The 25,617-nt window shown below is 41.6% G+C and overlaps 1 protein-coding gene across 10 annotated transcripts in view; it reads right to left on the bottom strand.

Annotated features, from left to right (window-relative positions):
* The window catches only part of RAD9B (RAD9 checkpoint clamp component B), a 36,809-nt gene that overhangs the window by 7,000 nt on the left and 4,192 nt on the right, over positions 1 to 25,617 (bottom strand). For 5 of the 10 annotated variants that reach the window (XM_012509916.2, XM_012509915.2, XM_003279682.2 and 2 more), the window contains 7 exons: positions 25,302 to 25,416; positions 19,137 to 19,236; positions 16,882 to 16,988; positions 13,135 to 13,241; positions 12,985 to 13,049; positions 12,015 to 12,137; positions 9,554 to 9,788 (listed from right to left, as the gene is read on the bottom strand). In XM_012509916.2, the coding sequence (XP_012365370.1) occupies positions 9,554 to 9,788; positions 12,015 to 12,137; positions 12,985 to 13,049; positions 13,135 to 13,241; positions 16,882 to 16,988; positions 19,137 to 19,236; positions 25,302 to 25,416 (852 nt within the window). Of the gene's footprint in view, positions 1 to 9,553; positions 9,789 to 12,014; positions 12,138 to 12,984; positions 13,050 to 13,134; positions 13,242 to 16,881; positions 16,989 to 19,136; positions 19,237 to 20,422; positions 20,580 to 25,301; positions 25,417 to 25,617 lie in introns of all 10 variants that reach the window. The other 5 variants (XM_030821373.1, XM_030821374.1, XM_030821376.1 and 2 more) reach the window with 4 other exon arrangements.

Genomic DNA, 25,617 nt, shown 5'->3' with positions numbered 1-25,617 from the left:
GCCTGGCCAATTGGAGGCATGGTTTCAATTGCCTCTAAAGAGTCTAGTCTTCACCAAGGTCAAGAACCTAAGGCTAGAAAAGACCTAAATATAGCACCTGTGTCTGTTCAGTGTATATCATCACGTGCAAATAGCTCTTGATAATGTTTGTGGTGCTATATGAGACTTGAAAGCTGAGGTTTTCTTTAATCTTTGAGAGCTGCCCTGAATTTGCTACTGGCTTAGAGTAAATGCTATTTGCTACCCTCCCTTGTCCCAACCTTCAGCCTGTAAGTCTCATATGGCTGGATAATGGGGTCCTTCTCCATGTCTAGTAATCTAATGGAGGAAGCTTGAGAACACCCATGCAACCAGAAATTAACTTCAAGTCCAATATGAGTTGGGTAAGAAGAGAATTATAAAATCTTTTTTTTTTTTTTTTTACTAATATACATATTGTCCCTATTTTGATGCCCCTGAGAGCTGTGTATAACTTCTGGTTTAAACTTAATAAAAAATCCACAGCAGGCCAGGCGCGGTGGCTCATGCCTGTAATCCCAGACTTTGGGAGGCCAAGGGAGGTGGATCACCTGAGGTCAGGTGTCCGAGACCAGCCTGGCCAACACAGTGAAACCCTGGCTCTACCAAAAAAATACAAAAATTAGCTGGACGTGGCCAGGTGCAGTGGCTCACACCTGTAATCCCAGCACTTTGGGAGGCCAAGGTGGGCAGATCACTTGAGGTCAGGAGTTTGAGACCAGCCTGGGCAACACAGTAAAACCCCATCTCTACCAAAAAATACAAAAATTAGCTGGGAGTGGTGGCATATGCCTGTAATCCCAGCTACTTGGGACGCTGATATAGGAGAATCGCTTGAACCCAGGAGGCGGAGGTTGCAGTGAGCCAAGATCGTGCCACTGCACTCCAGCCTGGGCGATACAGTAAGATTTTGACTCAAATAGAAAAGAAAAAAAAATCCACAGCAGAAAAAGCCACTGGTCATTGTTTAGAATATGGTGATATCTATCATTTAATTTTGAAAATCCTCTTTCAAACTAGTATATACTTCTTTTTAAAAATAAAGCACAACTAAAAACTAGCACAACCAGCATATACTAGCACAACTAGCATATACTTCTTTTTAAAAATAAAGTGAATTAAAATTGATTTCATTTTGGAATTCTGTGATGTCACCCGAGGATATCCCAAGCCAGGGCTGAAGCTGTGCCAATTCCTGGCCTCTGCACTAGGAACACAGAGGTAAGATTCAGGCCTGCCCTCGGGGAGCTCCTACTCTGCCTAGTGGTGGTGTAAGAGCACACATAATGAATTATCATGTGACAGAATAACGAAGGAATAGGGCCAGGCGCAGTGGCTCACGCCTGTAATCCCAACACTTTGGGAGGCTGAGGAGAGTGGATCACCTGAGGTAAGGAGTTCAAGACCAGCCTGGTCAACGTGGTAAAACTCTGTCTCTACTAAAAATACAAAAGTTAGCTGGGTGTGGTGGCAGGCACCTGTAATCCCAGCTACTCGGGAGGCTGAGGCAGGAGAATCGCTTGAACCTGGGAGGCGGAGGTTGCAGTGAGCCAAGATAGCACCACCGCACTCCAGCCTGGGCAACAGAGCGAAAACTCCATTTCAAAAAAAAAAAAATTAAAAAATAACAAATGAATAGGATGAACAAAATGCTCTGACTAGAATTAGAAGGCTTCAAAAGGAGGTGTCATTTGAGCCAGGCCTTGAAGGTGGATAAAAGTTTGAAAGGGCTACATCTGTGTAGTGTGGGTAAAAAATAAAATTAAAAGTTTGAAAGGTAGAGAAGAAAGAAATATGACCACCCCAGGGTGTAGGAACAACAGCACGAGCAAAAGTAAAACACAAAAGCGTGTGCCACACCTTTCCACTAGGACCAGGAACTAAAAAAGGAGCTCCCTCATTCCACTGTTACGCAGCATCATACCAGAGGTTATTACTTAATGCAGTTGAAGAGATCAATTGGAGGCATTAAAGAATAAAATAATTTCTATATACAATGATAGATAGTATGCCTAGAAAACCTGAGACAATCAATGATTAATGTAAACAATAACATAATTCAGCAAGGTAGCAGGATATAAAATTAACACACAAAAAACAATAGTCTTCACATACACAATAGGCAGAGAAAATAATGGTAGGGAAAACCCCACGTACAGTAGCAACAAAGATTATTTAGGAATAAACTTAGTAATAAATATACAGGCCAGGCACAGTGGCTCACATTTGTAATTTCAGCACTTTGGGAGGCCAAGGCAAGAGGATTGCCTGTACCCAGGAGTTGGAGACTAGCCTGGAAAACATGGCAAAATCCTGTCTCTGCAAAAAAAAAAAATTACAAAAAATTAGCTGGGTGTGGTGGTATGTGTCTGTAGTCCCAGCTCCTTGAGAAGGTAAGATGGGAAGATCACTTGAGCTTGGAAGGTGGAGGTTGCAGTGGGCTGAGATCGCACCAATGCACTCCAGCCTGGATGAGAGAGCAAGACCCTGTCTCAAAAAATAAATAAGATAAAAAAGTAAATGCACAAAATCTATACAAGGGGAACATTAAAACACCCCTGAAAGACAAAAGTAGACTTAAAAGAAATGGAAATACATCGCCTATCTCTGAAAAGGATGAAAATGTCAGTTTTCCCCAAGTTAACAAATTTAAGAAAATCTGAATAATTTTGTTTGTTTTGAGACAGAGTCTCGATCTGTCGCCCAGGCTGGAGTTCAATGGCGCGATCTCGGCTCACTGCAACCTCTGCCTCCCTAGTTCAAGTGATTCTCCTGTCTCAGACTCCTGGGTAGCTGGGATTACAGGCGCCCACCGCCATGCCTGGCTAATTTTTGTATTTTCGGTAGAGACAGGGTTTCACCATGTTGGCCAGGCTGGTCTTGAACTCAAGTGATCCGCCTGCCTTGGCCTCCCAAAGTGCTAGGATTACAGGCGTGAGCCACAGCACCCAGCCTGAAAATTTGAATAAATTTTTTATGGAAAAGATAAGTTGATATTAAAGTTCAAATTTAAAATAAACCTGGCTGGGTGCAGTGTGGCTCATGCCTGTAACCCCAGAACTTTGGGAGGCCGAGCCAGGCAGATCACCTGAGGCCAGGAGTTCAAGACCAGCCTGACCAACATGGTGAAACCCCATCTCTACTAAAAATACAAAAATTAACTGGATGTGGTGGCGTGCACCTGTAATCCCTGCTACCCAGGAGTCTGAGGCAGGAGAATCACTTGAACCCGGGAGGCGGAGGTTGCAATGAGCCAAGATTGCACTGGTGCACTCCAGCCTGGGCGACAGAGTGAGACTCTGTCTCCAAACAAACAAACAAACAAGCCTTCAAGAACAGCCAAGAGAACACTGCCACAAAGACAAACCATACCAGACACTAAAACATACTCTGAAGCTAATGTACAGTGTGGTCCAGACACATGAAAAGACAAATGGATCAGCAGAACAGAAAACAAAGTCCACAAGTGGCTCAAAATACAAAAAGAAATTTAATATATGATAAAAAGGACCTTCAAATCACTAGGGCAAAGGCAGACTTTATAATAAGTGCTTCTGGGATAGCTGGGAAGCCATTTTGAAAAAGATACAATTAGATCTGTATTTCATGCCATGCGCAAGAAGAGAAACTCCAAATGGCTCAGGATGTAAATATGAAAAAATGAAATCCCACAAGTTCTAGATGAAAACATGGGTAAATTCCTCTTTTAACTCCACGTAGGGAAAAGCTTGCTTTCTAACTACTGACTCAAAAGTCCACTGACAATTTTTAAATAGTATAAATTAGACTACATAAAATGAAAAATTTGAAGAAAGAAAAAATGAAAGATTTTTGCATGGCAAAAAAACCCCTTAAAACACAACTGATAAAGTGGGAAAAAATAAATGCACCATTTATCACAGATACAGGGCTAGTATTCCTATCTATATAAAGAATGCTTACAAATACTCAATAGAAAAATGGGAAGAGACATGAATAAACAATTCACAAAAATTATAAAATGGTCTTTAAACACGTGAAAAGATGTTCAACTTCACTCACAATTAGAGAAATGCAAATTAAAACCATACTGAGATAACCATTTCTCAACTATCAGTTTGGCAAAAAAAAAAAAAATTTAAAGTTTGACAACACATGCTGCTTGCCAGGCTGTGGGGAAATGGGCACTCCACTACTGCAGGGAATGCAAAGTGGCATAACTGGAGAGGAATCTGGCAGAACCTCACAGAACTACATCTGCATTCACCTTGTGAACCAGCGGTCCCACTTTTAGGAATTTACCTTGAAAATACACCTCTGATGATATAAAAATATATGTGTAAAAGGTTATTCATTGCAGCTTTGTTTGTAAGTGTAAATAAAATACTGGTGAAGGAATCTAAATGCCCAGATATAGGAGAATGGTTGAATTAACTATGGTACATTCACATGTGAAATACAATGCAGCTGTTAGGGGGAAAAAAGAACCCAGGATGTAGTGATTTCTAGTACATGCTCTCAGGTGCAAAAAGCAAAGTGGAAAACTGAATTTATAGTGTAAGAAAAAAAGAAGAAAATGTGTATGTATCTGCTCATTTGTGCAAAAAGAAACACAGAAATGATAAATGAGAAACTACGGCAGGCACGGTGGCTCATGCCTATAATTCTAGCTAGCACCTTGGGAGGCCAAGGCAGATGGATCACCTGAGATCAAGAGTTCGAGACCAGCCTGGCCAAAATGATGAAACCACGTGTCTACAAAAATTAGCTGGGTGTGGTGGTGCACAATTGTAATCCTAGCTACTCGGGAGGCTGAGGCATGAGAATTGCTTGAACCAGGGAGGCAGATGTCGCAGTGAGCCGAGATCACACCACTGCACTCCAGCCTGGGCAAAACAGCAAGACTCCATCTCAAAAAAAAAAAAAAAGGAAAGAAACTAACGAGATTTATTCTCTATAAGGGGCTGTGGCACAGAGTAGAAAAGAGAGAGGAAGTAACACTGCTTTATATAGTTCTGACTTTTAGGACCATGTTAATGGTTCAGCACTCAAAGCAGCAAATAAATAAAATCAACAAGGATTTGGGGAGAACCAAAATGGAAGACAAACAAACAAATGAAGCTAACTGTATTACAAATGATTAACATCACCATACTGAAATCTAAGTGGGGGAAGAAAAGAACGAAGCTAAGTAACCTTGAAAAACATATTTTGAATACTTTAAAGACAAGAATGTTTACAAATACTGTACTCTTAGTAGATTTTTCACAGGAGTATGAGTTAGAACTTCTGAAATTATGCATTCTGGGATTTACAGTAAGTTAGTATCTAGTGGATAAGAGATAAGTTTCTCATTATCAAAGAGTTTCAAATAAGGAAAGGGGGAGAATTGCATGAACCCTATGGTGCTGGAATGAATCAGAGGAATCAATATGAATTCACAGGTTTTAATGCATGTATATAAACAGACATAATAACAGATCAATATATGTATACATGTTAATGCATACATATAATTTCTAGCTCTACCACCTGAGAGGGCCCAGAAGCAATGAAACCCTCATATAAAAGAGCACACCTAGCACCCAGAAGCTGGTCTCTATATACCAACTCCAATAAAAGGAACCAGGGCTCCTGGAAGAAACAGCTGATTCCAGAGCTGGGGCAGGGGGAGTACACGATAAGCCAGGAATACCTGAAGGTTCCAAAAGAGTAAGGAGCAACAAAATGAGTAGTGACAGTAATGGATTATAATCCACAGAATAAAATGAAGGTCCAAGAGTACACAGTGAAATAAATCATATATATGTGATATAACACATAGCGGAGAAAGCAAAGTTCTTTCTTAAAGTGGGTTTCCATCTAATAAATACACAAAAAAATAGAAAAATCGCCGTTTTGTAAACATCATAGTAATAACTTTCTGACAAACAAGCATCAATAGATAATTAAACAAACAAACAACAACAACAACAAGAAACAGGCTGGGTGCAGTGGCTCACGCCTATAATCCCAGCACTTTGGGAGGCCAAGGCGGGTGGATCACGAGGTCAGGAGTTTAAGACCAGCCTGGCCAAGATGGTGAAACCCTGTCTCTACTAAAAACTACAAAAATTAGCCAGGTGTGGTGACAGGCGCCTGTAATCCCAGCTACTCCAGAGGCTGAGGCAGGAGAATCACTTGAACCCGAGTGGCAGAGGTTGCAGTGAGCCGAGATCATGCTACTGCACTCCAGCCTAGGCAACAGAGTAAGACATAGTATCAAAGTATCTCTCCACAAAATACTTACTAGTTACTAACAGAAAAACAGTAACTATATAGTAGAGAGCCGGCAGACACCACCTTGACCATATGATAGAAATTAACACCACCAATACGGAGAAAAATCAACCTGTGCCTCCAGATAAAAGAGAACCCAACATTATTACTCTGTTGAATTCTACCAAAAATACATAGTTTTAATTTAATCATGAGGAAACACAGAAAAAACCCAAAGTTAGGACATTCTACTAAAATGTCAAGGTAAAGGACAAAGCGGGCTGGGTGCAGTGGCTCATACCTGTAATCCCAGCACTTTGGGAAGCCAAGAAGGGTGGATCACTTGAGGTCAGGAGTTTGAGACCAGCCTGGGCAACACGGTGAAACCCCGTCTCTACTAAAAATACAAAAATTGGCCAGACACAGTGGCTCACGCCTGTAATCCCAGCACTTTGGGAGGCCAAGGCGAGCGGATCACCTGAGGTCGGGAGATCGAGACCATCCTGGCCAACACGGTGAAACCCTGTCTCTACTAAAAAAATACAAAAAAATTAGCCGGGCGTGGTGGTGGGCGCCTGTATTCCCAGCTACTCAGGAGGCTGAGGCAGGAGAATCGCTTGAACCCGGGAGGTGGAGGTTGCAGTGAACCAAGATTGCACCATTGCAATCCAGCCTGGGTGAAAGTGAAACTCCGTCTAAAAAAAACAAATAAATAAAAAGAAGAAAATCTTAAAGGCAGAGCAATAATCAAAATATTTGAAGTGATTATCTCCTATTTGTATTTTCTTATTTTTGTTCAGTGAAATGATCATTGTACTGTTATATTGAATATTAAATGTGGAGGCCAGGCACAGTGACTCATGCCTGTAATCCCAGCACTTTGGGAGGCCGAGGCAGGCAGATCATTTGAGGCCAGAAGTTTGAGACCAGCCTGGCCAACCATATCTGGCTAATTTTTGTATTCTCAGTAGAGACGGGGTTTCACCCTGTTGGCCAGGATGGTCTCGATCTCTTGACCTTGTGATCTGCCCACCTTGGCCTCCCAAAATGCTGGGATTACAGGCATGAGCCACCACGCCCGGCCAATCTAAGAGTTTTAAAAGCAAGAGAGTGGTAAGTAACAACAATAATTTTTTTCTTTTTGAGACGGAGTCTTGCTCTGTCGCACAGGCTAGAGTGCAATGGCGCAATCTCGGCTCACTGCAACCTCCGCCTCCCGGATTCAAGTGATCCTCTTGCCTCAGCTTCCTGAGTAGCTGGGATTACAGGCGCCCACCAACACGCCCAGCTTATTTTTGTATTTTTAGTAGAGACAGGGTTTCACCATCTTGGCCAGGCTGGTCTTGAACTCCTGACCTCAGGTGATCTGCCCACCTCTGCCTCCCAAAGTGCTGGGATTACAGGCATGAGACACTGTGCCCAGCCAATAACTAAATTTTATCAAGCACTGACCATGTGCCTGTTACATCTTTAGCTCAATTTTTACAATTCCATTTAGTGGGCATAATTATTATTACCCCCATTTTACTAAGGAAACTGAAGGCAAAATAAATAACTTGTCCAAGTTACACAGTTAATACGTGGTAAGAGAGAGGTTTGAACCTTGGCATGTGAACTCTAGAGCCAGGGCTCTGAACCCCTGGGCCTCACTGTAGACCTCAGGTTTGGACAAAAATCTATGAGTATACTGTGGAAGAGAAGCAGGGTGAAGGAGAACAGAGGCACAGAGGACGGCAGGAAGCCCATGGAATTTCAGGCAGAATATGATAAGGGTCTACATCATTTACCCATAATGTAATTTCAGCTTTGCAGGAGTTTGCCACATTAAGGCAAATAATTCCCTTTAAAAATAGAGCCTTCTTTCAAGAATTTGGTGACACAGTAGGAAATTTGGAGTAAAGGGTGCTGTAATGGTGCTCACGGAGCTTAAAGTTCTAAATGTCATTTTCTCTAGCAAAGAAACTGGCAATCTTAGTGAATTTCAGGGACCTGAAGCAGCAGGAAAATGATTTCTGTTGTTGCCTGTGAAAAAGTAAGCACAATATGTGTGACCAGAAAAATAGGAGGGGACAATGCTTTTGTACAATGAGAACACAGATTTCAGTTTTCACTTTATGGCCAACTTAGTAACATACAGGAAGAGAAAATTGCCCTAAGTGTTGGGCATATAACAAGTACTCAATAAACACCTATGGTATCAAACTAAGTCCAGTTTACTAATCAAATTCTCCCCTAAAAGTCATATACAGCATAATATGGTGAATTTTTTTATTTTTTTAAGAGACAGGGTCTCACTCTGTTGCCCAGGCTGGAGTGCAGTTGTGCGATCATAGCTCACTGAAGCCTTGAGCTACTGGGCTCAAGAGATCCTCCCACTTCAACCTCCTCAGCAGCTAGGTCTACAGCCACCACATCTGGCTAATATTTAAATTTTTGTTGAGATGGGGTCTCACTCTGTCGCTTAGGCTGGTTTTGAACTCGTGGCCTCAAGAGATCTTCCCTCGTTGGCCTTCTAAAGGGCTGGGGTTACAGGCGTGAGCCACTGCACCTAGCCAAGATGGTGATGGTAACTTTCAAAAATATTATTTTTGCTTTCAAATTTCTAATTCTAACTAAGAAATTCATATCTCCAAACCAACAATAACAACAGCAAAACAAGCTTGAACAAAACATTAAACAAGTAAAATTAGGATTATCAATATTTGAGATACTTCAGTTTCTAATATATTGCTTACCTTCATTTCAGTAGATTTCATAAGGTTTAACACTACAGCATTCTGTGAAGCTTATCATCTATCTTATAGAATAAGATGTTATTAACTGGGACTCCATTATGAAGGAATTTGTGATATTTGTTGGGATGAAATTTACGTTTGTACTATTATGAATACAAGATTTACCAAACAAATTTGAAAAGTAAAATTAGAAGGAAACATTTTAGGAAACAAATTATTTATATGACCTCAGCATATTATTGTTATTCAAGATAGAATATACCATAAACAATGATAATTTATTCTCAGAAACAAGTGACCCAAATCTCTACTTGAATATCCTTTGTTAGAAATTACTGACTGAACAATTTAACTATTTTCTATTGATATTCTGTAAATCAGACTTTTCTCTGAGACTTTTCTTCATTCTATAATTCAGACTAGCTTCACTTTTCCCATATCAAAAAATAAGAAAATCAATTTTCAGAACATGGCCGGGTGGGGATTGGGGAGGAAGACTGCAAAGGGAGACAGATGAGAATTCTTGACTGAGATGTGGTTGAATCTCAACGCTTTTCTTTTACCTTTCTGAGACACAGAGACCCTGGCACTTCCTCTGTGTTGCTGACACTGCTTTCTGATACTTCACTGACATCTCCATCCGCTCTTTTCATTGCAGGGCTTCCACAGTTTTCCAATGCAGATATGTTTGTGAGAGTCTTCTTAGGATAAAGCTTTCTTGGTGCTGCTTTTCTTGAAATACATTCCAGGGCCTGGCCAGTTACATTTTTGCCAGCCTTTTTTTCAATCAGATCTGACCTGAGGTATTAATAGGCATTAAATGAATGAACTGTTTATTGTGAAATGTATTTTTTATATAACTAGGACAATATGGGATGACAGTGACAGCACTGGATTAGGGAATATATTGAAATACATGGAACTAAATTGTTGCAAGTTAAAATTTATATATATGGTCATTTATAAGTTCTCTTGACAGACAAATCTTTCAGTAAAGCAACTCTGTGCATAGAATATCTTGTGATATGGTAACAGGAGCAAGTTAGGGGAAAAGTCAAGTAAATTGCTATACATCTATATGATAAAATTGTGTACAGTCATTAAGAATCATGTTTTCGGCCGGGCACAGTGGCTCACGCCTGTAATCTCAACACTTTGGGAGGCCAAGAAGGGGTGGATCACGAGGTCAGGAGTCCAAGACCAGCAGGGCCAAGATGGTGAAACCTCGTCTCTACTAAAAATACAAAAAAATTAGCCGGGCATGGTGGCAGGCACCTGTAATCCCAGCTACTCTGGAGGGTGAGGCAGAGAACTGCTTGAACCCAGGAGGCGGAGGTTGCAATGAGCTGAGATGGTGCCACTGCACTCCAGCCTGGGTGACAAAGCGAGACTCTGACTCAAAAAAAAAAAAAGAATCATGTTTTCAAGTCATTATCAGTGATATTGAAACATACCCGTTAATACCAAAACCGCATATGCTCTATGATCCTAATCTCATTTTAAAATACAAGGATAGGCCGGGTGCAGTGGCTCACATCTGTAATCCTAGCACTCTGGGAGGCTGAGACAGGCAGACTGCTTGAGCCCAGGAGTTAAGAGACCAGCCTGGGCAACATGGTAAAACCCAATCTCTACAAAAAACACAAGAATTAGCTGGGTGTGGTGGCAGGTGCCTGTAGTCCTGGCTACTCAGGAGGCTGAGGTGGAATGCTTGAGCCTGGGAGGTTGAGACTATGATGAGCCATGACTGTGCTACTGCACTCCAGCCTGGGTGACAGAGTGAGACCCTGTCTCAAAAAATTTTTTTTAAAAATTTGAAAATACAAGTATACACAAAATTAAGTCTGAAAGAAAATGCAGTGAGCCAGAGTGTTTGGCTATCTCTGGGTGATGCAATTACGAGTAAGTTTTATTTTCTTCTTTGTACTTTTCTCTATTTTCCAAATTTTCTGAAATAACTTTTACAATAAAGCATCATTCTTCCCCCAAAAGAAAAGAAATTAAGAAAGAAAAAAAAGCCAGGCGCAGTGGCTCACACCTGTAATCCCAGCGCTTTGGGAGGCTGAGGCGGGCGGATCACAAGGTCAGGAGTTCGAGACCAGCCTGACCAACATAGTGAAACCCCGTCCCTACTAAAAATACAAAAATTAGCCAGGCGTGGTGGTGCACACATGTCATCCCAGCTACTAGGGGGGCTGAGGCAGGAGAAGTGCTTGAACCCAGGGGTTGGAGGTTTCAGTGAGCCGAGATTGTGCCACTGCACTCTAGCCTGGACAACACAGTGAGACTCTGTCACAAAAACAAAAAAAAAAGCAAGAAAGCAATGGCTATCCCTATATCTGAGCAAAAGTTCTAGGAAGTGAATATAGACTTTCTTGTGAAAACACTATGTTACCCCTAAAAAAAAAAAAACAAAAAAAACAACTAAAGGTCCAATGTGGTGACTCACACCTGTAATCCCAGCACTCTGGGAGGCTGAGGCAGGTGGATGGCTTGAGCCCAGAAGTTTGAGACCATCCTGGGCAACATGGTGAAACCCTGTCTCTACAAAAAAAATACAAAAAATTAGCTGGGTGTGGTGGCACATGCCTATAGTCCCAGCTACTTGGGAGGCTGAGGTGGGAGGATCACTTGAGCCAGGGAAATGGAGGCTGCAGTGACTTGAGATTGCGCCACAGCACTCAAGCCTGGGCAATGGGAGTGAGACCTTGTCTAAAACAATAACAACAACAACAACAACAGCAACAAAAACTAAAAATTGGAATTCAGTTCTGGGAAACAACACAGATAAACCAGACAGTCTTGTTCAATTCTGGTCAGAACAGAAAAAGCAAATATCTGACACGAGATTGGTGATGTTTCTATGCTCCAGGTAAGTTTCACTACAGCTCTTCCGTATTCAGTCAAAATTTGTTATCTAATATTTCACTCCTCAGTTGTTTCCTAAGTGAATAGCAGTGAATTATTTCAAAATAAGATTATGATGGCTTGTCCCAAGTAATAAAGAAGTTAAAACAGTCTTACCTTTTTCGTTTCTGTGAAAGACACAGTGACTGTGGTGAAGATGCTCTACTTGGTTCCTCAGCTAATGTGGCCAAAATAAAGTTAGCTTCCACTAACATATCATCAATACTTAAAGCCAGAGGTCTAAAAAAGCCAAGTCAGAGCAACAGTGACACTCATTTTCTGATGGACATTAGAAACACATTAGAAATGATACTTAATTCTGGACTAAAAAGAAACAGGAGAGGCTGAGGCGGGCGGATCATCTGAGGTTGCGAGTTTGAGACCAGCCTGACCAACATGGAGAAACCCCATCTCTACTAAAAATACAAAAAAAAAAAAAATTAGCTGGGCGTGATGACACATGTCTGTAATCCCAGCTACTCAGGAGGCTGAGGCAGGAGAATCACTTGAACCTGGGAGACGGAGGTTGCAGTGAGCTGAGATTGTACCATTGCACCCCAGCCTGGGCAACAAAAGCGAAACTCCATCTCAAAAAAAAAAAAAAAAAAAAAAAAAAACAGTAGGCCGGGTGCTGTGGCTCACGCCTGTAATCCCAGCACTTTAGGAGGCTGAGGCCGGTGGATCTCTTGAAATCAGGAGTTCGAGGCCAGCCTGGCCAACATGGTGAAACCCTGTCTCTACCAAAAATACAAAAATTAGCCAGGCATGGTGGTAGATGCCTATAATCCCAGCTACTTGGGAGGCTGAGGCAGGAGAATTGCTTGAACCCGGGAGGCGGAGCCTGCAGTGAGCCGAGATCATGCCACTGCACTCCAGCCTGGGCGACAGAGCGAGACTCCGTCTGAAAAAAGAAAAAATAAAATTTTAAATGCCATGTTTTAGCATCTTTCAAAATTTTAGTTTGATAAGTATTAATAGTAAAGTTTACGTATTCCTGAGGTGTTAATTAATTTCAAAGTGATCCAAATGGTTTTCTTATTGATATAAAACAAAAGAAACAAGCTCAGAAAAATTCTCAAGGACCTACTTCCCAGGGAAATCAAAATAAATGGATATAGGAGCATGTGTAGCTTCTGAAAATGTCAGTATTCCCTGAAAAAAGAAAAGAAGAAAAAAACTTAAAATCCTTATAAAAACTTACAGTGAAAATTTGAATTTGATACAAATCTTTATTTACCTTCAATTCTTTGAAACAAAACGTTATCTCAGTGTCCATTCCAATTTGAAAGAAGTCAAACTCATCTGAGCCAACGAACATCTCACTGTACACAGCATTGCTCAAATCTGTTTAATATTATGGGAAAATAAAGAATAAAATTAGTTCCAGAGACGAATTTAGAGGAAAAAGGAATTTTTCTGGTCTCCCAAATCCCATCCCATTTCCTCCTGCCCTACCTACCCTAACTCCCCCACCTGATATCTGTATGCTATTTTTAAATGCCTTTGTTCAAAAGAGAAATTTAATATTTTACATTTCTCTTAAACTCCCCAATGATTTAGGGTCTATAAATCCATTTCACATAAATCAAACTGTTTATGTTTAAATACCAGATTTCTTATCTAAGTTAATTAATAAATTTTTTGTTTTCTTCCTTTTGAGACAGGGTCTTGCTGTGTTGCCCAGGCTGGAGTGCAGTGGCATGATCACAGCTCACTGCAGCCTTGATCTCCTGGGCTCAAGTGATCCTCTGCCTCAGTCTTCTGAATAGCTGGGACTACAGGCATGTGCCACTTACATGTACATTTTTAACTTTTTTTTTTTTTTTGAGATGGAGTCTCACTATGTTGCCCAGGCTGGAGTGCAGTGGCACAATCTCGGCTCACTGTACGCTCTGCTTCCCGGGTTCACGCCATTCTCCTGTCTCAGCCTCCCGAGTAGCTGGGACTACAGGCACCCACCACCACACCTGGCTAATTTTTTGTATTTCTTTTAGCAGAGATGGGGTTTCACTGTGTTAGCCAGGATGGTCTCGATCTCCTGACCTCGTGATCCACCCACCTCGGCCTCCCAAAGTACTGGGATCACAGGCGTGAGCCACTGCGCCTGGCCATATTTTTAAATCAAAGTATGATCTTACCCTACATACCATCTCATAATCTACCCAATAATGTATCTTGGCTATTTTTCTATGTCAATAAGCACATTTTTATAATTATTTGTGTGTGTGTGTGTTTGTCAATGTTTTGTGTTTTCCACTACAAAATTGCTTCATTAAACCTCTCTGATACATACCCTCAGAGAGACAGGAATGTATTTATACATACACATATAACATTACTTTAATTTTTTTATTATTATTTTTTTGAGATGAAGTCTCACTCTGTTGCCCAAGCTGGAGTCCAGTGGTGTGATCTCAACTCACTGCAAGGTCCGCCTCCCAGATTCAAGCGATTCTCCTGCCTCAGCCCCCTGAGTAACTGGGACTACAGGCACACACCACCACATCCAGCTAATTTTGTATTTTTAGTAGACAAAGGGTTTCACCATGTTGGCCAGGCTGGTCTCAAACCCCTGACCTCAGGTGATCAGCCCTCCTCGGCCTCCCAAAGTTCTGGGATTACAGGCATGAACCACCGTGCCTGGCCCATTAATTTTTTTTGAGACTGGGTCTCACTCTGTTGCCCAGGCTGTAATACAGTGGCATGATCATAGCTCACTTGCAACCTTGAAATCTTGAGCTCAGGTGATCCCCTTGCCTCAGCTCTGCAGCATGGACTGCAGGTGCATGCCACTATACCTGGCTAATTTTTTATTTTTGTAGAGATGGGATCTTGCTGTGTTGCCCAGGCTGGTCTGAACTCCTGGCCTCAAGCAATCCTGCCTCAGCCTCCCAAAGCACTAGGATTACAGGGGTGAACCATTGCACCTGGCCAATGTTACTTTTAATAGTTTCATAGTATTTAATTATCTTCAGTCAATCTCCTGTTGTGAGATCTAAAGTACAGAAAGAGATACACCCAACTATTAAAAGTGCTTATCTCTGTATAGTGGGATATCAGGTGACTTAAAAAATTTTTTTTGTATTTTTAATTTTCTTCAATGAATATCAATTATATAAGTAGTAAGAACAAAGATTGAGTGATATATACATATATATTATTATTATTATTATTATTATTGTAGACAGAGTCTTGCTCTGTCACCAGGCTGGAGTGCAGTAGCGTGATCTTGGCTCACTGCAACCATCACCTCCCGGGTTCAAGGGATTAATTCCCTGCCTCAGCCTCCCAAGTAGCTGGGACTATAGATGCGCACCACCACGCCCCACTAATTTTTTGTATTTTAGTAGAGACAGGGTTTCACCATGTTGGCCAGGATGGTCTCGATCTCCTGACCTCATGATCCGCCTGCCTCAGCCTCCCAAAGTGCTGGGATTACAGGCGTGAGCCACCGCGCCCAGCCAAATCATATACTTTTTAAAGGATCAAACAATGTCTTAAATATACATTCATCTCCAACAAGAAGGCTCATGTCACTCCCAATATACTAGCATAGAAGAAGTTTAATAGTAAGATTAAACAACTAGATTGCCAGTCAACTGTAACTATAACTTCATTAGAAAGCTACTCACAAGGGACAGCTTCTCCTGGCTACTAAATGGCCATCTTTATTCAGAGATGGCATGATGGTGCATAAAACAGACCCTTTCACTAGGCAATTTGTGACACCAGGCAAGCTACAGTTTCTCTGTGCTTCAATTTTTTTTTTGAGACAAGATCTTGCTGTCTTGCCTGGGCTGGAGTGCAGTGGCACAATCATGGCTCACTGCAGCCTCAAACTCATGGACTCAAGCAATCCTTCCACCTTAGCCTACCAAGTAGCTGACACTACAGGTGTGCACCACCATGTCTGGCTATTTTTTTTTTTTTTTTTTTTTTTTTTTTTTTTTTTTTTTTTTTTTGTAGTGAGTGCTCCCCCCCCCCCCCCCCCCCCCCCCCCCCCCCCCCCCCCCCCCCCCCCCCCCCCCCCCCCCCCCCCCCCCCCCCGGCTATTTTTCTTATGTTTTGTAAAGATGAGGTGTCACTATGTTGCCAAGGCTGGTAACTCCCCTCAAGTGATCCTTCTGCCTCAGCCTCCCAAAGTGTCCAACTGCTTCATATGTGCTTTATATATGCTTTTAATTTCTTCATATGTAAAATGGTGATAATAATAGTACCTACATACATCTTAGAGTTGTTATGAAGATCAAATGACTTCATAAATGCAAACTATTTAGAACAGAACCTGGCACAAACACTACAAAAGTCATGTGACCCAACTTAAGCCCTGGTTCTACTGGTTTTTCACTTTAAAATAATAGTTCTTTTCCTTTGTATCCTCTCCTTACTGCTGTCACCAAAAACATATTATCTAAGGTCAAAGAGTCTCAAACAGCTTGTTGTGCCAAAAGACCGTAGCAAATTTTCTTTTTTCTTTTATTTGAGTCACAGTCTCTGTCGCCCAGGCAATGGAGTGCAATGGCGCAATCTTGGCTCATTGCAACCTCCACCTCCCGGGTTCAAGCGATTCTCCTACCTCAGCCTCCTGAGTAGCTGGGATTACAGGCCTGAGCCACCATGCCCAGCTAATTTTTTTATTTTTAATAGAGATGGGTTTTCGCCATGTTGGCCAGGCTGGTCTCGAACTCCTGACCTCAGGTAATCCACCTGTCTCAGCCTCCCAAAGTGCTGGGATTACAGGCGTGAGCCACAGCACCTGGCCCCACTCTCCTAATTTTAAAACACCCTGAATTTCAAAGCCAAATATTTTAATTGCTGATTGTGTTAAACTTGTTGGATCTCTTAAAACTTTTTCCAACCTTTCTACATCTTACTGCTTTTTAGACAGGAATAAAATTATGTCACTAATATTTGCAGTATGGTTAGTAATCGAGAGACAGGAAGTAATAACCCATCAAAACACCATTTCAGATAAAATCCTTACCCATTGATTCCTCATTAGAACTCTTGAGGCAAAAATTCAGTGGAGTAACAGCAAGAGTAACTTCCTCTTGACTTGATGTAAAAAGAACAATGGCATCAGCAAGCAATCTATAAAATGTAAAGAACAGTATTAACATTATTTGAAAAACAAACAGAAAGACATACCTTATTAACTGGGACCCAAATCTCTAATCTGGAAATAAATAATTACTTGGCCTGGGTTTAGAAAAATTTACCCAAACTCCTACCTTCTTTCTTATACATAGCTGCTATATTTTCAGCATATTTTAAAATTATAACTTCATTTAAAGGCCAAGAGAATAGCAAAATATATCCTTAGTAAAACACATGAACGCTGCAGTACAAACAAAATTCCAGAATAAAATATCTTTAATTATATGTTTTTGTATGCCCAGTTACTTATGCCCTAGATCATACTGTAAATGGAGATACTGGAAAGTGAAGCTGTTCAAAAACAACTCAGGTGAATTATGCTGGAGACCTAGATGAGAGGACAGAGGTTTCTAAGCAGCCTGCTGCCTATATGCTTTCCCTTTGTTGCTTTCCTCGACTGTTACCTGTTGCTTTCAAGGTTCTCTTGACATCCCAAATGCCCTTTTATTCTGGCTCCTTTTTTCAAAAACAGTTTTATTGAGATATAATTCCCATATGACATAATTCACAGATTGAAAATTGTTTGATTTGCATTTCCCTAATGACTAATGATGTTGGGCATCTTTTCAAGTGCTTATTGACATTTTCTTTGAAGAAATGACTATTAAAATCCTTTACTTATTTTTTACAGCTGGGTTGTCTTTTTATTATTATATTATAAATTCTGCACTCCTTTTGACATTGAGATATTATTAAGATAAAAATAAAATTCTTAAAATTTATGTAATCTTGGTGTTAATCTGATGTTAGACATTGGTTTAGCAGTGTTTCTTGATATCAAAATGTCAGGAACACCTACAAAATTCATTTGGGAACTTTTCCAGTGTTAAGCGGGGGCAGTTATACAAGATACCAAATAATCTGATACAAAAAAAATGACAACATGAATGTGCCATTCAGAAGGAAGGAAGGAAGGAAGGAAGGAAGGAAGGAAGGAAGGAAGGAAGGAAGGGACCAGATGTGGTAGCTCACACCTGTAATCCCAGTACTTTGGGAGGCTAAGGCAGATGGATCACTTGAACTCAGAAGTTTGTCTCAATCAGCCTGAGCAACATGGCGAAACCCCGTCTCTACAAAAAAATACAAAAATTAGCCAGGCATGATGGCTCGCACTTGTAGTCCCAGCTACTTGGGAAGCTGAAGCACAAGAATTGTTTGAGCCTAGGAGGTGGAGGTTACAGTGAGCCAGGATCACATCACTGCACTCCAGCCTGAGCGACAGAAGGAGACTCTGTCTCAAAAATAATAATAATAATAATAATAATTTAAAAACAATATGGATAAAATATCGTTTGGCTCAAAAAGTAATGTTAATTAACGTTTAATGCTACAGCTGAACTGAAAACTGGATGCACTTTCAAATAACAAGTTTCAAGTTTCAAATTTCAAGACAAATATGCCTCACTCATCATCTAGAGGAAAAAACTGTTAATACTTAGGGCCAAAATCATTGCACATAAAAAAATGTTAAAATTTCCTCAAGCTCTGTGTTTTAAGATTCAGACAAGAACGATATAAATGCAACTTGATATAGAAAGCCACTGTTGGGGTGTTTTTAGAACTTTCTTGGGTCACTAAATTATTATTGCTACCATTAGTTATTATCCACTGTTATCTTTATCAAAGTTTCCTCTTGTCCCTGTATGGTGATTTCTCCAAGTCAAATTTTAGCTTAAAAAAAAAAAATGTACTGGCCGAGCATGGTGGCTCACGCCTGTAATCCCAGCACTTTAGGGGGCCAAGGCAGGTGGATCACGAGGTCAGGAGATCAAGACCATACTGGCTAACACGGCAAAACCCCCCGTCTCTACTAAAAATACAAAAAAATTAGCCGGGAGTGGTGGTGGGCACCTGTAGTCCCAGCTACTCGGGAGGCTGAGGCAGGAGACTGGCGTCAACCCGGGAGGCGGAGCTTGCAATGAGCCGAGATCGTGCCACTGCACTTCAGCCTGGGCGACAGAGCGAGACTCCATATCAAAAACAAAAAAAAATGTGCTAACTGAAAAGCTCTAGAGCACTGATTCTTCACTCCATGATCCTACTGTATTCAGGAGAAAAAACTGACAACAGAGAACACATTACCTTGGTTGAATCATTAGCGTATTAGTACAAACATTCTTGTCAAAAATAACTTGCAAAGGCTGACTTTCTTGAAAACATATATTATGAGTTCTTTTAATACCTTAAAAAGAATAAAGCCACCTCTTAATAATTTTAAGTACAAAATTAACAAATTAAAGAAGTCTAAGTTTCACAGCCAAATTAAAGTAATAAAGTAACATTTACTATCTGGCAAGTGCATATACCTTGGAGAAGCACTATTCCTTAATTAAATGTGTTTATCGCTCCCTAGTGGACACCAAGCAATATGTCATACCTTCTGACCAATCAGGCAGGAGAGTTCCCAAATTCCTTTGAAATACAGGCAGTTTCCTTCTTCTTTTTTTTGTTAATATATTTTTATTGATACATGGTATTTTAAAATATTTATGGGGTATATGTGGCTGGGCACGGTGGTTCATGCCTGTAATCCCAGCACTTTGGGAGGCCAAGGCAGGTGGATCGCTTGAGGCCAGGAGTTCAAAACCAGCCTGGTCAACATGGCATAACCCTGTCTCTACTAAAAATACAAAAATCAGTTGGGCATGGTGGTGCATGCCTGTAATCCCAGCTACCTGGGAGGCTGAGGCACAAGAATCACTTGAACCTGGGAGGCAGAGGTTGCCATGAGCCAAGGTCGTGCCACTGTACACTCCAGACTGGGTGACAGAGTGAGACTCTGTCTCAAAAAGAAAAAAAAAAAAAAAAAAGGCCAGGCGCAGTGGCTCACGCATGTAATCCCAGCACTTTGGGAGGCTGAGGCGGGCGGATCATGAGGTCAGGAGATAGAGACAATCCTGGCCAACATGGTGAAACTCCATCTCTACTAAAATACAAAAAACTAGCCGGGCATGGTGGCATGTGCCTGTAATCCCAGATACTTGGGAGGCTGAGGCAGGAGAATCACTTGAACCCGGGAGGTGGAGGTTGCAGTGAGCCAAGATCGTGCCACTGCACTCCAGCCTGGCAACAGAGTGAGATTGTCTCAAAAAAAAAGAAAAAATGTATGGGGTACATGTGACAGATATTTTGTTACATGCACAGACTGTGTAATTATCAAGCCAAGATATTTGGGGTGTCCATCACCTCAAGTATTTATCATTTCTATGTGTTAAGAACATTTTAAGTCCTCTCTTTTAGCTACATTGAAACACAGAATACACTGCTGCTAACTTACAGTCACCCTACTCTGCTACCCAACATTAGAACTTATTCCTTCTACCTAACTGTATGTTTGTACCCACTAACCAACCTCTCTTCATACTCACCCACACACCATTCCCAGCCTCTGGTATCTACCATTCTACTCTCTACCTCCATGAGATCAACTTTTTTAGCGTCCACACTGTGAGAACATGCAATACTTGTCTTTCTATGCCTGGCTTATTTCACTTAACATAGTGACCTCTAGTTCTATCCACGTTGCTGCAAATGACAAGATTTCATTATTTTTATGGCCAAATAGTATTCCATTGTGTATATATACTACATTTTCTTTATCCATTAGTCCACTAATAGACACTTAGGTTGATTCCGTAACTTTGCTATTATAAATGGTGCTGCAATAAACACAGGGATGTAGGTATTTCTTTGATATATATAGTTTTTTCCTTTGGATAAAGACTCGGTAGTGGGATTCTGGATCATGTGGTAGTTCTACTTTTAGTTTTTTAAGAAATCTCCAAAATACAGGTAGTTTCTTAAATTGCATGTAAAATAGTGATTGCCGACTACAGATCATATCTCTTTACTCTCTTTTAGTACCTTCCATCCAGGACTGATATTTCTGAACAGGACTTTTGACAGATTTCAACATCTGGTTTGTTAATTCTTTTCTTTTCTTTTCTCTCCTCTTCTCTTCTCCTTCCTTCTTCCTCTCTTTTTTTTTTTTTTTTTTTTTGACAGGGTCTCGGCCTGTTGCCAAGGCTAGACTGTTGTGGTGCGATCTCAACTCACTGCAACCTCCAACTCCCGGGCTCAAGTGATCCTCCTATCTCAACCTCCCCAGTTGCTGGGACTACAGGCGCACTCTACCACACCTGGCTAATTTTTGTATTTTTGGTAGAGACAAGGTTTCTCCATGTTGCCCAGGCTGAATTATTGTCCTTTTAGAGGAAGAGGAGAGGTAGCAATAATGAGTATGAAACTATGTGCCAGGAACTGCAGCATACATATTACATACATTCTCTCTGATCCTCACAATATCCCTGTGGGGTAGCTAGGATGGCCTCACTTTCATGTCTGGGGCCTCAACTGGGACAACTGAGATGGCTAAGGCCTCTCACCTGTTCTTTAATCCTCCAGACAGCTATTCCATGCTTGTTCTCATGCTGGTGGAAAGGTTCTTAGGGCAACAGGGGAGGCTGACAGGACTCAGCTCGGAACTCACACAATAACACTTACGGTGCATTCTACTGGTATCAAAGCAAATCTAAGGCCAGCTGAAATTCAAAATGAGGAAACATACTCCAGGTATTGAAGGGAGGGGCTGCAGATAATTTGTGACAATTTTTTTTGTGATCTACCACATAAGGGACTATTTTAGGAGCTGGAACTAGCAGAGAACAAATCAGACAAAAATCTGTCTTCACAGGGCTAACATTTTACAGAGGGGAGATAGATAGCAAGAAAATAAATGAGTAAAACAGTAGGCAAGGGAGCAGGGCATACACCCTGAGGAGAAAACATGCCAGGGCTTCTGAATCATGGAGGACCTTATAGGCCATTCTGAGATCTCTGGCTTTTACCCTGGGTAAAATGGGGAGCTACTGGGAGAGTTTTGAGCACCGAAGTGACATAATATGACCTATTTTAAAGGGATCACTGTGACTGCTGTTTTGAGAAGACACAAAGCTCAAAATATGACATATTTTACCTATTTAAAAAATATTTTCAAGTTACTTTTGGTGGAATAGGTAATAGATGCACATGGGACAAAATGCAAAAGATATAAAAGAACAGTGAAAGTGAGTCACCCTCCATCCCTGACTCCTGCCACCCCAGAACCTCCACAGAAGCAACTACTGCTACCAGTTTCTTAGGTGTTCTTTAGAAATAACCTATGCATATATGTGTGTTTATACCTGTATAACAAATGTTTGAATCAAGTGAATATTGGTATAGCTGAGGATGTGCAAGCTGAGAAGTGCCTTTTCTTTGTCATCCCCAATGCTCTATTCTTGCTACTTGTTTTCTTCCCTTTTTCTTATAAGCATACACTAGACACTCTCAACCGGTATTTTTTCACACTGCTCCTTCATCTTAGACTGCCATCCCAGGCTGGGCATGGTGGCTCACACCTGTAATTCCAGCACGTTAGGAGGCTGAGGCAGGCGGACTGCCTGGCTCAGGAGTTTGAGACCAGCTTCAGAAACACAGTGAGACCTCGCATCTATTAAAATTTTTTTAAAACTTAGCCAGGTGTGAAAAAAAAATTAGCCAGGTGTGGTGGGCGCGGTTGCTCATTCCTGTAATCCCAGCACTTGAGAGGCTGAGGCAAGCAGATCACTTGAGCCCAAGAGATCAAGACCAGCCTGGGCAACATGGTGAAACCCCATCTCTACAAACAATATAAAAAATTAGGGGCCCAGCGCGGTGGCTCACGCCTGTAATCTCAACACTTTGGGATGCCGAGGCGGGTGGATCACGAGGTCAGGAGATCGAGACCACGGTGAAACCCCGTCTCTACTAAAAATACAAAAAAAATTAGCCTGGCGCGGTGGCGGGCGCCTGTAGTCCCAGCTACTCGGGAGGCTGAGGCAGGAGAATGGCGTGAACCCGGGAGGCGGAGCTTGCAGTGAGCCGAGATCGTGCCACTGCACTCCAGCCTGGGTGACAGAGCGAGATTCCGTCTCAAAAAAAAAAAAAAAAAAATTAGGGCCGGGCGTGGTGGCTTATGCCTGTAATTCCAGCACTTTGGAAGGCCGAGGCGGGCAGATCACAAGGTCAGGAGATCGAGATCATCTTGGCTAACACGTTGAAACCCCGTCTCTACTAAAAATACAAAAAAAAAGTTAGCCGGGCATGGTGGCGGGCACCTGTAGTCCCAGCTACTCGGGAGGCTGAGGCAGGAGAATGGTGTAAACCCTGGAGGCGGAGGTTGCAGTGAGCCGAGATCGCACCACTACACTCCAGCCTGGGCAACAGAACGAGACTCTGTCTCAAAAAAATAAAAATAAAAAAAATTAGCCAGGCATGGTGGCACGCTCCTGTGATCCCAGCTACTCCGGAGGCTGAGGTAGGAGGATCACCTGAGTCTGGGAAGTCAAGGTTGCAGTGAGCCAAGATCACGCCACTGCACTCCATCCTGCTCCATCCTGGATGACAGAGTGAGACTTTATTTCAAAAAAAAGAAAAGAAGCTGCACCCTGGATCAAACCATGGCTGTGGCTCATGCCTGTAATCCCAGCACTCTGGGAGGCCAAGGCAGGAGGACTGCTTGACCCCAGGAGTTTGAGACCAGCCTGGGCAACATGACGAGACCCTGACTCTACAAAAATTAAGAACAAAAACAAAAACAACCATGCCTGTGACTTAATTTTGAATTTTTTGTTTACATGAGCCCATACTTCTCTTTATTTTTTAAGCTAGTTTGAGTTGGACCGTCTGTTTTTATTTCTGTTACTTGTAACCTAAAGCATAGTATCATATAACTACCCTACAAAAACTATTAAATAATTAACCAATCACAAATACTTACTGGACATGATTCAAGAAAGCTACTTGAGAGATACTGAATTCCAAGTATTCAGTTTCTGTCTAAAATCTAGTTGGAGATAAGGGAAGAGGATAATTATAGTAACAGCAGTCACTATCAAGTACTCCCCCCTGGGGCAGGTACGCGGTATGTACTTTATATATGTGATCTCAATTCATCCTCACAATCACCCCATAACTTGTGGGTAGGCATGATCATCTCCACTTCACAGTAAGGAATGAAGATTCAGAGAGCTTATGCACTGTCCCAAAGCTAATAAGAAGAGGAGAAGAATTTACACCCACATCTTTGTGATGTCAAGGCTTGCTATGCTTTTAATCATGCTCTTTGAATCATTCTGCTGTTAAATGAACTGAAGTTCAAAGAAGGAAAAAAGATGTTAAATTATTAGTATTTTATAGGAAACAATTTAAAGACTATAAATATATGCTGAAATAAAAATATATTATAATAAATGTAAGATTAAATTAAGAAATACAGCCAGGAGCAGTGGCTCACACCTGTAATCCCAGCACTTTGGGAGGTCAAGGCGGGCGGATCACCTGAGGTCGGGAGTTTCAGACCAGCCTGACCAACATGGTAAAACCCCATCCCTACTAAAAATACAAAATTAGCCGGGCGTGGTGGAGCATGCCTGTAATCCTAGCTATTCAGGAGGCTGAGGCAGGAGAATTGCTTGAACCCGGGAGGTGGAGGTTGCAGTGAGCCAAGATGGTGCCATTGCACTCCAGCCTGGGCAACAAGAGCGAAACTCCATCTCAAAATGAAATATATATATATATATATATATAATCAAGCAGCTAGTAAATTTTAGAATGACCAATTGCTTGAATTCATACGGATATTCGAAAAAATTAGGCTGTATGCAGGCAAAGCTTGTGCCACTGATAAGTCAAAAAAAGAAATAATACCAGTCATCTTACAATACTGCTACAGTGACAGGTAAGATAATACTTCAGGCCAGGTGCAGCGGCTCATGCCTGGCTCAGGCCAGGTGCACTGGCTCATCCCAGCACTTTGGGAGGCCGAGGCAGGTGGGCAGATCACCTGAGGTCAGGAATTCGGGATCAGCCTGGCCAACACAGTGAAACCCCGTCTCTACTAAAAATACAAAAATTAGCTGGGCATGATGGCAGGTGCCTGTAATCCCAGCTACTTGGGAGGCTGAGGCGGGAGAACTGCTTGAACCCAAGAGGTGGAGGTCGCAGTGAGCTGAGATGGCGGCATTGCACTCCAGCCTTGGCGACAGAGCAAGACTCCATCTCAAAAAAAAAAAAAAAGGATAATACTTCAAACTGCCCTACCACTTAACTACACACACACTAAGCAATAATGTAACGAGAAATCTTGACATGAAATATCAATGTTCTAAACATGAAAACTATTGAGAAAAAAACACAGTATTTTAAACCACTTTTAATTACACCTACCATGTCTGTAGAAGAATTGAATAACTACTTTGCATTTATCAGATCTGGTGAATATTTGGCACTTCTCTATATTTCTTTCAAGGGAATTCAGACATCTAAAGATGGGCAAAATTGACTGTAACAGAAATATACATATTAAGCACATACTTAACACGGTTGATTCATTTTAGAAACAAAAGTATATGCATTCATAAATGAACAGACTTGGCCGGGTGCGGTGGCTCATGCCTGTAATCCCAGCACTTTGGGAAGCAGAGGCGGGTGGATCACGAGGTCAGGAGATCGAGACCATCCTGGCTAACACAGTGAAATCCCG

Source organism: Nomascus leucogenys, chromosome 10, assembly GCF_006542625.1.
Source record: "Nomascus leucogenys isolate Asia chromosome 10, Asia_NLE_v1, whole genome shotgun sequence".
Taxonomy (NCBI): domain Eukaryota; kingdom Metazoa; phylum Chordata; class Mammalia; order Primates; family Hylobatidae; genus Nomascus; species Nomascus leucogenys.
This window is presented reverse-complemented; position numbering and strand designations above follow the sequence as displayed.